This window comes from Pempheris klunzingeri, chromosome 18, assembly GCF_042242105.1.
Source record: "Pempheris klunzingeri isolate RE-2024b chromosome 18, fPemKlu1.hap1, whole genome shotgun sequence".
Classification (NCBI taxonomy): Eukaryota; Metazoa; Chordata; class Actinopteri; order Acropomatiformes; family Pempheridae; genus Pempheris; species Pempheris klunzingeri.
Genome location: NC_092029.1, coordinates 7405765 through 7419145, shown reverse-complemented (window position 1 = coordinate 7419145; position 13381 = coordinate 7405765). Strand labels below are relative to the sequence as shown.

The window sequence follows — 13381 nt, the reverse complement described above, 5'->3', positions numbered from 1 at the left end:
TTTCTCAACAATTCCTCCAGGAGTTGCTGACAAATTCAGGTATGAAGCTTTTACACCCAAGACATCCATCATTCCGACCTGCTAAGAAAGACACAACTAATTCCACACACGCACTCGCATACACACATTTAAGCATAAACACAAAATCAAACACACAAGCTACCACATTCCACATTTTGTAACTCTGATTGGAAGCTTGCTGTTATTTATAAAGAAGCAAACATGCAATCTTTTTCAGTGTGAGCTCCCTGCTGTTTATATTTAGACTGTGTGGTGGGGAGAAAACAATCATGACGTACCTTGTAAAAACCTGGCTGTCAGCATGTGAATCAACATGTGAATGACCCTTATCAAATTTGCTTTGGAATAAATTCTGGTCAAAAGCTGAATATATTTCCATTCATGAATGCCAGATTTAATGGCTGGATGGCCAGAACTGGCACAGACAGGCCAGTCTCTTGGGCTGTGGCCCTAAGGACTGTGTGTGTGTGTGTATTTGTATTTGTATGTGTTTGAGTGTGCCTGTATATGTGCACGTGCCTGTTTTGTTTGTGCATTCAGCCCCTCTATATGCATGTGAATCCCTTTCAACATAAATAAAAGCCAGAGGTCAGTCTGAAGGTTGAGAGCAGCATTTAGAACTCTGACCAGTGAATGGACATGTGTGAGTGGCTGTGATATTATGGAGGTGCTGATGCAAAGGGATTGTGTTAAAGAAGTATGGAGTGATAAAAGGAAAATGACTGATGTTTGGATGGCGGTATGAATGCGTGCACAAGGGCGCTTGCGAATGCCTTGTGTTTTGAACTGTGCTAATGCCCGTTGTCCTTTTTTGTGTTTAACCTTGGCGGAGCAGATGAGGCAGGGGAGAGTGGCAGTTAGAGAGACATCCATCTGGCTCCGAGAGATGAGTTCAGCTTCACATGCTGATATTCTCTGCAAGAATGAATGGAGAGCACAGTATGATACCTGCTGAGAGACCGACAGACAGGACTGACTGAAAAATGAGATGGACTGATGGGTAGACAGGAGGATAATGATTCAGAGTGAGAACGGAGTGAGACACGTCTTTCTTCTCTACCAGACAAAGGCAGGGAGAATGCACTGGAGAGAGCAATGGGAAAAAAAACACATTCAAACATCTTTTTTCTTGCAGTGCATTTGTGTGCGCGCGTAAGTGATGCCATTGTGTCTTTGTCATTATGTGCCTACGTACGTGCGTGTCATAGTCAGTATGTCAGGGCTGTGTGTACTTTTGCCCTGCTAAGAAGCTCCCCTGAGGTGGTATTGTAATCCTGCCGTGTGACATGAGCTCTCTGTAGAAGAAGGCCTCAACCAGGGCTTTTCTCTTTGTGTGATTATCTGCGCTTTTCATGTACAGGCCACCCATTATTCCCACAGGCTATTAAAGCTATGGAGAACCATACAGGTTCGCTGCAGGCGAAAGCACTTCAGTTTCGGTTTTAAAGAAAAAAGAACACGTGAACACTGCAATGTGTACGGTAATGATCCAAAAGAATGCCTCGAATATTCACTTGATCACCACTGGACTGCCTGCAATCTCTCAGGCAAAATAGAATACAAGGGACATGTAATGCAAATGTAAGCACAAGCACGGCCTCTATTTCTTCTCTTGATATTACCCTGAAGAAAGTAGCTCCTGTAAGTGTCCTTATAGTGGATGTTTTACTGCTTGGCATGCTGCCACAGTCAAGGTTCAATGACAGGAAGCTCTGATGATGATAAAAGGAAACTGCCTTCCAAAATACATCAATAATTCATGCAGAATTTGTTTGTGCACATGTTGACTTGTGTTTTGTGCCCCACCGCCTGTGATACTGGCAAGTAAAAAAATAACTGGATTTTCTACACTCGTGCCTGAGATGTGTGCTTGGATTTTGTGCTGGTGATTTCTTGCATTGGTTGGCAACCAAAGGGAGGAGCTACCACCAGACCAGCCTTGGCAACAAGTCATGGCATGTCATAACTGAATAAAGATGATTGTCATAAAGCTTCTAATAATATTCCCAGTTGACTCTGACAGAGATGCGTAACTTCAACTATATTTCATAGGAAAGCAGCCACACTTTTCTTTTTCTTTTTCTTTGACTGTGTCATCTTTTCACGTCACAGATGATGATCAACATCCTTTTAGGTAAAACCTGAGAGATGTCATCTAATCAAAGATCCTGCTTTCGATGACAGCCTTAATTAGCAGCTACCAGTTGGCCCCTAAGTTCTGCAAAATGTTATCTATCACTGCCCATGTTTATTACTTTTGTTGTTGTGTTGTACTGTTGAGTAATTAGTGTTTGAGATAAAAATTGAGGGAAGCAATCATTCATTTTGTGTAACTTTGTGTAGCTTTGAATAGCTACTTGAACTTTATATTAAAATGCATGTTGATTTGTCTGAGATAGTGAGTGCACACCCCTGCTCAGTTGTAATGGAGATTAATCTGATCTCCCAAGTCAACAGATTCACCCAAGGAATCAAGGAAACTTAAATCACCAATGAAGACTATGAAAGTTCCAGGAAAAATTAGTTGTGGGACCTTAAATTCAGATTTTTTTGTCAAACTTCATAAACGTACATAAATGTTTATTACATGGCTATTCATGAGTTTGTATCGACCCCACATATAGTGTTGCATATTTAACCCACTAACTCGTACTCTATACACACACTCTTGTAATATATTAATGATGTTGTGAAAATTGTGTAACAATAGTCGGAGACACAGTTTACCTCCGGAGTAAATGGGAAAGTTCTGTTTCCAAGTGGAGCCCTCATTAAAGATTCATGCAACTTTTGCCATGAATTGGTTATCAGAAACAGGGAAGGAAGAGTGACAGTGCGCCATCACCCGATAAAGTCTCCCAACTCTGCACTTCTCACCTCACACACTCACCACAGTCCCTTTTAAAATACCTCCAGTTTGAGATTCTCTCCCATGCATAAGGGAACAGGCACCATTTTAGTCACTGCAGCTGTCCAGCAAAATTTACTACAACCAGGAGAAGTAATGCCCACTTATCTCTCTTGTACACAAATGTAGTCGATCCACAGGAATGCCTACTTGCTATTCAATATTTATGGCCAGATAAAATTGCAGGAAAGGGAGGTTTGGATGTGGAGGAGGCAGGGAAGGAACCAATTGTGAAATATGCATGAGTGCACATATGCAGCACCGGCTATTTTGACATGCACGGCAGCTCTGGGCAGAAATGAGGGAAGGCTGAGTTACCGCAAGGAGAAGTGTGGGAAAATTAGGGAACGGAAAAGTGACCACTGAGATTTAATCAGATATTTCCACTTCTGGTTTAACTGGTAGTTACAATCTGTGGTGGTGAAATCTAAATCTGTGTGCAAGTGATGGGAGCAGTTGATTTTCAAATTAGAAATTACCTTTGCACATTTCATGATTGGCTATATCACAGCATTAAACACGAAGCGATGCTGTGCCGTGTTTCTTTTTTAAATGGAAAATAATATTAATGTTAGCTGTGAAGCTTGGTTTTGACATGTTCTGATCAGTATGATAATGTAGCAAGTGTTCTTGGTGCGCTGGTATTATCATAGATATTAAAAAGTGGAGCACAAGTACTCAGGACAGTCTAGACTATAATCACTTCTTCGCTTGTCAGTGATCAGTTCAGCGCTTGTTAATCATAAATCTGCTTGTAGATGATTGATATATAGATGATGATTTGGTCCTTCTCTGTTCAGACTGATCATTTCATATGGAAGCCAGCACTAGTGAGATCCTTTATGTCACTTGGAGGTTGCAGCCCTGTAAGCTGAACATCTAATCAGCAGCATTTTCAAAATGAAGGTCTGTGTATTAAGTTGGTACTTTTTTCAATTTGAATAGCTAACCAGTTAAATAATGCACTTCTCTTGATGTTGTGAGCAAGAAAAGGTGCATAGCTGAATTCATTACATTTCTTGATACATTTTCTTGATGCTTTTATAAAATAAAAACCTTAAAGCATGGAACTTACTGTGAATGTTCCACATAAGCCGATGACTGCGCCCTGTTTTCCTGCCCACTTCGTAAGTGCTTTCACTGAGGCATCAACCTGCCCAGTCAGTGATCGGTTCAATTTAAGGGATATGAAGTGGATGCCAAATAAGCAGTAAGGAAGTGATGGGAGGTTTGAGAGACAATTTACACTTCATGATTAAAGCCCCAGTAGGTGATCTGAGCCCAGCTCCTCATCACCACAGCCATCCCATCAAGTGCACATGAGCCACATTCAATTGTGAAAGGATTGTAGGGGCACTTTAGAGTTTGATTCATCACATCCTGTGGTCAGTAAAGTGTGTCTACACAGCACCAGAATTTCATTTGTCCAAAAAGGTCCAATTTTATTCTGCAGTCCCAGCTTTGTGTTTCCTGCTGATAACACTGGTGTGTTGTTAGATACATTTCAGGTAAATATTTAACAGTAAAAGCCATGTCTACATGGAGCAGTGACCTCCCCAATTAAAGAAAAATTGATATGCTATCTCTGGCATGAGCAGTGTAGTTTTTAGTCAGCTGACTTGTAATCAGTCATGGTGGTTAATGGATAGCTTCTAAAAGGGTTGCACAGAGGACATGTTTAACAGTAAAGGAAAAGTTAATTGAATTTATGCGAATAAAATGTTTCCAAAGGAACTAAAACTGCCAGCAGCATCACAAATATTAAGCAGGATTGCAGACATCTGTTGACGTTAGGAGCACAAATGGTTCTCCGACAGACTCACCATGTATTGTTTCATGTCTCAATTCATCTTATTTGAGACTGTACAGTTTTATACCCGGAGGTTGTTTGAAGCTGCTGACCAGTTTCTTCTCAAAGTAGGCCAACCATTCACCCAAATACGCAGTGGGCATTTTGAAAAGCAAACACTCTACAATAGGGGATTCTATAGAGCGGCACTCAAACACCATTTACAAACATATGCACTACGTTTTTTCAAGGAAGAGCCATAGGTGCTGTGGGAAAGTACTTTTCCAGCCACAGACTACCAACATGTTTTCTGACAATTACTTTGTTGGCTGTTCACAACATTTACCACAGAAAAGAATAGCTATAAGCAATTGAAGAGAGTGACCTGTGTTCGTTTGACAGACAACTTCCCAAACAAGAAAAAACGCTGCCTTACAGTGAAGTAGAGCTGGGTCAGGATAGTTAAGTTTCCCGAGTTTAGAGAAGAATACACTTGAGTCAGAGGAATGTAAAAAGAGGAAAGCAGTTAATCCAAATGTTTATCCACTGTCACCTGTGACAGCACAATGACTCACACTGGTTTGTGGAAGTGTGTGTGTGTGTGTGTGGGGGGGGGTGTGTGTGTGGATGAGATAATACTTTCTTAAGAAGCAGCTACCAATTCAGCCGAGGATGTCGCTGAGACACAAAAGCCTTTTCAAACTGTCAAGATGTAACTACAGCTCTGTGTCTGGGTGTACTCACTGTCTGACATGTATGATTGAAGGAAATCTATGTTTCCTCACAGATACGCTCATTTCATGGCTTCCACCATGGACTGCGTATTTTCTCATTAACCTTATATCGTGTATGTTGGCTTTAAGGAAATTGAATTTTGGCATGTATGTAGTACATGTACACTGTAATGCATAGCTGAGCCCAAATGGGAAATGAATGTGGGTTACAGGTAATGCTTTGTATTATGTTCATATCCATAAAGGTCACAGATATATGCACCACGCCATATTATGCTAATTCCCACATTATCCATGCCAGCGCTATTGAATTATATACAACATGATTGATAGGCAGTGCCTTGCACAATAAGAAAAAATGAGGTACAAGAAGGAATGCAAATGCTCACTGAGTTTGTGATCATTTTCAGAGTGTTGACATGATTGTAATATTTGTATCTGACACGCGTCAGAAATAGGATTCTTTGCCTGCCGACACTGATTTCAAACGCAAGGAGGAAGATCATGTCAAGGAGGCGTGTGTCACTCGTCTCCCCCCTCAATGTGCAGCTCGACAGGCATCACAGTGTTTTGCGCATTCAATTTCCTGTGTTTAAATCTGACACGCAGGTTTTGTTTTCGTTTTCCCTTTACCAAACTGAATATGATAATGTCACTTGGGAATTGCTAGATGAAAAGATTTCCATGGTGCCGTCAGCTTTTTTTGCTGAGGAGATGAATTGAACAGTAGGCGCAGGGTTTGGAACCAATACAGCATGCATTATAATGAAATCATCTTCTTTTTCCGTTCAGAGGAGCTATGCTTTGAAAATGGAGTTTGCAAACCAAATTGGATTAGAAATGGCTGATATTTTGTTAGGTATCTCTCCAATTTCACAGTGTGTGTGTTTGCGTGTGGATTTGCGTGTGCGTGCGTGTGTGTCTATGTGCGTGTGCATGGATGCAAACCTCTTGAGTGCTGTAGGATTCTTCAGTCCATAGCTATCAATATTAATATTGGTTCAAAGCTTTAGTCTTCAAAACAAACATGATTCTGCTTTATCTCTACATTCTCCGTTTGACCCTTCTGCTGCATCAAAAGCTAAACTTTCTGTTGTTGTTTTAGAAGAACAGTTGTTGTATCCATGTCTACTTATACACTTCTGGTTCAGTACCAGATTTATGATTTCAATACCCTGCTACTAAAGTGGCACATATAGATGAGAAATATATTTTGCTAACAACGCTATGCTCACGTCATTTATATCAGTTAGTTGTGATACAATTCAGTCTTTCTGTGCATATGAACAGCATGCAGAATGTGCAAAGACTTAGCAGGTAGGAGTAACACTGTCAGATTTGAAGTACATTTAATAGAGATGCATAGCAGCGTTTTAGAGTCTAAGCGTTAACATAGAGTACAGTTAAAACACTGGAAGAATCTATTTAAAAAAAACATCAAATCCTGTCTTACATCTCAGAAACCACATCAATATGACAAGCAGAGCTAAAACCTACAGTAAATGTTTGTTAAAGCAGCATGTCACAGACTTGCAGGGGGAACAAGTGAAGTATACAAAGGTAATTGTAGTTCTAATCAAAGGGATTGTCTCTTCACAGCTTTGAAAAAGGGACGATTCTGGATCACTCCTGACCCCTACCACAATGATGACAACATCCAGATTGGACGTGAAGTCAAAATATCATGTCAGGTATAGTTAAGGAAAAGCACTGGCAGAGTAAACATGCATATTGCACATGCATACAATCACAAGTTATAGTAAGTTACTCATCAGTCCAACACAAAAAACCATGTGCTGCATGTCCCAGGTGGAGGCGACCCCACCGGAAGAGCTGACGTTTAGCTGGCTGAAGAATGGCCGTGCCCTGCGGAGCTCAGAGCGTATGGTCATTACCCAGACGGACCCGGACATCTCCCCTGGGACCACTAACCTGGACATCATAGACCTCAAGTTCACCGACTTCGGCACGTACACCTGTGTGGCCGCACTGAAGGGAGGAGGCATCCCTGAGATCAGCATTGATGTCAACATCTCTTCCACAACAGGTGAGCCTCACACCCCTTTGTGTCAGAGGAGCATCTACACACCTCCCCCAGCACATGGACACACATAGACATGTTTCACGTACTTAATTCATGCACAGATGCTTTAGGAGCTCACGAGAGGACTTTGAAAACGCCTATTGACAAAACAATGAAAAGTAAATTTGGCAGTGTTTCTTGTTCATTTTTTTCTTACAGTCTAAGTCTTGTTTTTATAGATTTTTGCTATCGTACTAACAGTTTTGATGTAATTTTACTCTAATCCAAACTAGTGTCTAGTTAGGCCATCTCAACCATTTCTTTAGAAGTAAAAGCTAAGGATGGCACACTGTAAATGTTAGTTATAATCAAACTCCGTGTTTTTATAACTATGTTAAGTACAGAAGAACAAAGCTGGACAAGAAAATTACCATCCACCATCCAATGAGTGTTTACAACTGACAGGTCAAAAATAACTTTAATGTTCAGCTTGGTATTCGTCTTGAGATAAGAGGACCATTTAGTATAATTAAACTTGAAAAATGTACCTGTCTGTTTCTAGTAGAGTGACTATTTCCCCAGAGTTCAGCAAATAAGCTGGTATGTAACAAATAGGAATGGTGGCTATAATGTGAAATAAGACCAGGTTATCGGAAAAGTACATTCTTCTTTGAATTGTCAGTTCACCCAGATCAGGTTTTCCCACTCATATCTTGTTTTATGAAGCAATGCAGCTTCATAGTGGAGATGAATTGAGTTTTGTCTGTGGTGTTTTCATTGAAATATTTTAAAGATTTTGTACAGTGAGTTCATTTTTGGGGGGTAAGGACATGATTTGTCCAGTTTTTAAGCTGTTATCCCTTTTAAAGCATTAGTAGCTCAAACAAACCTCAATTCTCTGCCACTATGCTGGGGTGACTCAAATGCCTCAAATAGTCATACAAATAAGATATAAAAACTTAAAACGGTCTGTCAGATTTGTGTGAGTGTTATTTGGATGAACTGACTTTTTAAGCCCTCTTCCTGGACTGCGTGTCTTCATTAGAGCGTTTGGTCACAGACTGACTAAACTCCAGAAATCTGTCTCAGGTTGAAAAATGTTCAAGAACCACTGTCTTCTTCTTTGATTTCTAGTTACTGCGGACAATTACATTACTGCACCAACCCCACTGTATTGCATTGATTGTTCAATTGGATTCCTGTGAACCAACGCTGACTCCATCAGTCCAACTAATCAGAGACTAAACATCCATCGTCCTCCATCTAATTGGCTGCTTCCACCATTGTTCCAACTAACATTCGTATACATGTGTACAGCATGTTAATAACACAACATACCAGCCCACCTTGTCTACTGAGCTGTATCATTGTAGTTTCAATCATGGCATGTTGAGTAGTCTCATAGAAACAGAACAGCGTTAAAGCAGCCGTTTTTTATGTCTTTTAGATAATCTCCAGCTCTATTGTACAGGTTGTTTTAAAAGGAGGCAAGATGTAGATGATTAGATAATAAAATCAGTATTCATTCTTTAAAAAATAATGAAAGGAAAAATCTGCTGTCAAACTTCTTTTCTTCTGTCTATTGTTTTACATTTTAACATCAATCAACCCTCTCGCTGACAGATTTCTATAAGAAAGAAGCCAGGACCAGCTTTGCAGGCAAGAAAAGCCTGATTTTTAGAATACAATTAACAATACCTTTTGTACTTACTCATTTTCTGGAGATGCTGCAGTAAAGGTAAAATACAGGAGTTAGAGAGACAAAGCGATAACACTTCTTGTCTTTATCTGTAATCTCCAGTGTGAGGTCAATCACTGAGCAGCAAATGTGTGGTCATGCGCCAGAGTCACGACGCATTACGTCATCGCCCATCAACTTTACAGAGGGGTGTGACCCGACCAACTTCACGCCTCAGACGCCACAGTTGGGGGTCTCCTACTTGCTGCTAACTCATCCCAGATTTCCAGATCTTCCATGTGGGGGATTCCCATGGGTTTGTGTTGCCACTGGCGTAGAAGATATCTGTTTTTGCTTTGAATTTACTGGCGTGTGTTCAATACTGATAAGTGACTTTTTGGTTGTGTGATGTTTTGCAACTTGTGGTTGGGTTCATAGCGAGCTTTATTTCCCCTTTTACGCACACACTCGAATCGATAGTCACATTTACACACTCAAGCACCCTTACCACCTCTCACCGTCTTGCTTTTCTATCGTACACACACCTCACTGCCACTCACAGCATGAACATGAAAGCAACGTGTCGACCTTGGGTGCTTAATTATTGTTAGATAATCCTTTGATAATCCCTGCGCTATAAAACAGTGGGATCAATCGCACCTGCCAAGATTGTTTCCTCATTATCTTTTAAGTAGTGCAGTCTCTTCTTTTGGAGTGCCTGGGCGATGCCAGTGCATTAACACAGGCCCTTTAATGAGTAAAAAAAGAAATACTGCTGTCTGATTTAGGAAATAACTGAGGAAATGACTGACTCTATTGTGATCATATGAAATGAAAGGTTTCCTTAAGGCTTAGATGTGATTGCTTCTTAAGCTTTCATTGTTCCAGTCAGATGTGTGGGTTTGAAATATTATGAAAGTGTTGCATTGTCATAGAGCTGTTCCTGTCACAAGAAATAATATGTTAAATTTAGCTTCTGCCAGTTACAATTTCCACTGCTTTACCTGTATGTGACTGGGCTGTTTTTCATGAGGATGCCTCTTCTGTGTGGCATTTCTTTCAGTCAGATTTATCCTATGAATCAGTGTCTGCACTGAGTGGCACAGTATAGCTGCTGTGTACTAAAGTGCCTTGTGCCTCTGCCTTGCCATACGCCTGCAGCCTGTTTTGGGGTGAATAAGCCCTGTTTTTGTTCCGCTGCCTGTTCTCCTGAAGGGAGAAAGACCGAGCTGCAATTAGAAGTCTTAATAAAAGCATTTAGAGGAGATTACGCTGCAGGTCTGCCAGGGTTTCGTGCTGGGGAAGTGGTTGGAAAGCGATTGAGCCTAAAGTGTCTCGAGTCTGAACACTTTGGAGCTCACTGGCTGTTCCAGCATTGGCTCCAGTTCCAGATTTCAAACCCGGACTTAGCCCCAGCCCGCAGCAGCCCTTAGAAAAGAGAATATTCATTATCTTCCATTCTTTCAACCTTTGATGAACACAGATTTCAACAGTCTTGATGATTTTTCCCTTTTGCAAAACACTGCTAATATTTACTATCATGACACACTCATTAAATAAGCAACTTCTTTTCTCGTCCCTTCTCCCAGAGATTGCAGGGCTAATGCTTATTTATGAGCGTGGACTGGAAACGAGGACACGGACCTCCCCTTTGGATACTGTCAGGATTAAGAGCCACAAGACACAGGAACAGCTGAAAAGAGTTACAAGCATTAGTGTAAAACATAAAACATCCCATAAACTTCTAACAGCAACTAGCTGATTAATCCACTCATTAGTCCGTGTGTTAAATGTGTGTTCAGTGAGTGTATCTTGCTGGATTATTGTTGGATGATGTAATTATTGCCATTCCACGGCCGTGACTTGAAATGTTATTCGGTTTCGGATTGAAACTACCACTGGGACCATCTTAGAGATAAAAGTTTAATAGCATGTAGAGTTATTACGGATGGATTCTTGGTATTTAAAGCCAGTTTTCAACTGATTCATAATGCCGATACCCGCTTATTGCACTCACTGCATTATAATAGCTATAAACACTTGATTCAAGAAAACTACATTCCTGCGCTGTAAACAGTAAAGGGGAGTGTAGTCTCTGTTGATTTGTCTTTGCATCAGCACACGGCAGAAGCTCATTCTCAGTCTGATTGATGATCACAAAGTAAGTATTAGGATTGAAAGTCACCTCTCTTTTCTTGTGAGGGAGATAAATCCTTCAGTGATGAGTCCCTAAATTAGCATCCTGCTCACACCTGAAACTCTGGCACCACCCGGCGTTTCTGTCAATCTCAAGAATCACTGCAGTTAATGAATTAAGCAAATCAATTAAGTGCTCGGTTGATTAAAAAATGGGCTGCTTTAATAAACACAATGCACAAACAGTTTTTTCCTGAAATGAATTTGAGTCATTTGAGGCTCGAGGCAGGCCTGTATGTCTCTGCCTGTCTTCCTTTCAACTGTCCAGTTGTCTGCTTGACTCTGATTCATCATGAGCTGCCATCATCCGAGTGACTGTGCCACATGTGACTCTAATAGGGACAGCATGACCGCTGGCTGTTGACCGCGCTGATGTGCTTGTTTCAGCAGCAAATTCACTGACCCCGATAAAGAGAAACCTGGTCTGCATCCTGACTCACCTACAGGGTGCAGAGGTTCAACTGCTGTTTGGTCACTGTGGGTGAAAACAAAGTGTTTGCTCCTTCATGTTCGGACATGTGGCGTTTTCACAAAATGTGGCTCTGTGTTGATGGTAGTCATATGTTTGTTCTCTTTCATTGCTTTGTTTGTGGATTTTATTTATACAGTGATAAATGTAGCTGGTCCAATAACTGTCAGAATACACTTATCAACACTTTTCAAAATATGAAAAAAGACTATCCTGTAAGCAGTGTATTTAATCATTGTATTTAATCATTGCAATGTGTTTGCTTTTTGCTTTGTTGAACATTGCATCAAGTATACAGTAGATCAATTTAAATTAATAAGATAAGTGAAAATAGTTCATATCATATATCAATTGACCATTAGCTAAGCCCAGCCCCTGATAATTACCCTTGAAATCCCTTCCAATTACTTGGTCCTCAATTTCAGACAGTGGTAGAATAAGCAGACGTCTCACTTGTAGCTGACCAGTGTTTTTGCTAGATGAAATTTAGTTGCTAGCAGATTTTGTCAGCCATAGCTTGCTACCTAATCTCCAGATGACCTTTCCATGTTGGGTGACAGCTTGATAAAGCCGTTAACTTTAGCTTTAACTCTGATAGCATCGAGGACCAACTTCCACACAGTGGGGAAATACCATACACTGGAAGTGCTAGGTGTGAAAAGGATTTTTCTCTCTTAAGAATAGTAATAATGTGCTCCTAATGGGTTCGGAAGTTATGCACAGATAGTACTTCAGGTAGTAAGCTAGTTAGCCAGATATATTAACATGGAACTAAGAACTGGGCCAAAATATTGACCTGTGAGAGCAGCAGATCCCAGTATTGGATTAACAAGCCAATAGAGGCCCGGAAACATACCCAGTGAGCTGTGAACTGGGATGAAGGGGCCTAACAGCTGTCCCAAAGCTGGGATGCTGTCCTGAGAAATCTGTCATTTGACAGCAGTAGTTGCCACCGTCATGCCACTTCTAGAATGAAAGGCATATAACCACCTGGCAGCATATGTCAGCACAGCACCTGTGATGTTTCTGGGAAGACTGTAGGTGCTAAAACTGCCAGAGTAAAACAACATTGGAGTCTGTAAACACAAAGATGCAGCCTGAATTTATGGATGTCAGAAATCGAAGGGTGGCAGGCAGAAGTATAGTGGTATTAATAGTTGTAGGCATGCTGTGACTAGTTTTCACTTTGCAGTCCATAAGTCCATAAGATGCAACACCTGCGGTTAGGCTTTATGGAGGTGGCCATCTGGGAAATCACCTCCCTGTCCAGCTGGGAAAATCTGGGAGGGAAACATGAATAAGAAACACCTTTCCCTCCCTCATTAACTACTGCCGTGGCCCCTTGAGCGATGTACATAAACTCTGGTCCTTCCAGGATAGTTGCACACTACTTAGCAGCATGAAAAGTGGTGGCGGAGGGCATTTCGTTTAATCTGTGTGGCTGGGTAAATGTTAAAAAATGGAAGGCAACATTCCAGAGAGCTCTGTGGCCACATATCAAACTGCACTTTGGTATTGAAGCTTGCTGCTCTACTCTCTCAGCCACATGAATTCATGAGGGGT

General features: G+C 41.0%; 1 protein-coding gene across 1 annotated transcript in view; it reads left to right on the top strand.

Moving 5' to 3' along the window:
• Nucleotides 1-13381, top strand: part of LOC139218027 (MAM domain-containing glycosylphosphatidylinositol anchor protein 2-like) — a 148673-nt gene that overhangs the window by 82138 nt on the left and 53154 nt on the right. Inside the window, exons 7-8 of the mRNA XM_070849560.1 lie at nt 7052-7143; nt 7262-7499. Coding sequence (XP_070705661.1) covers nt 7052-7143; nt 7262-7499 — 330 coding nt within the window. The remainder of the gene's footprint in view (nt 1-7051; nt 7144-7261; nt 7500-13381) is intronic.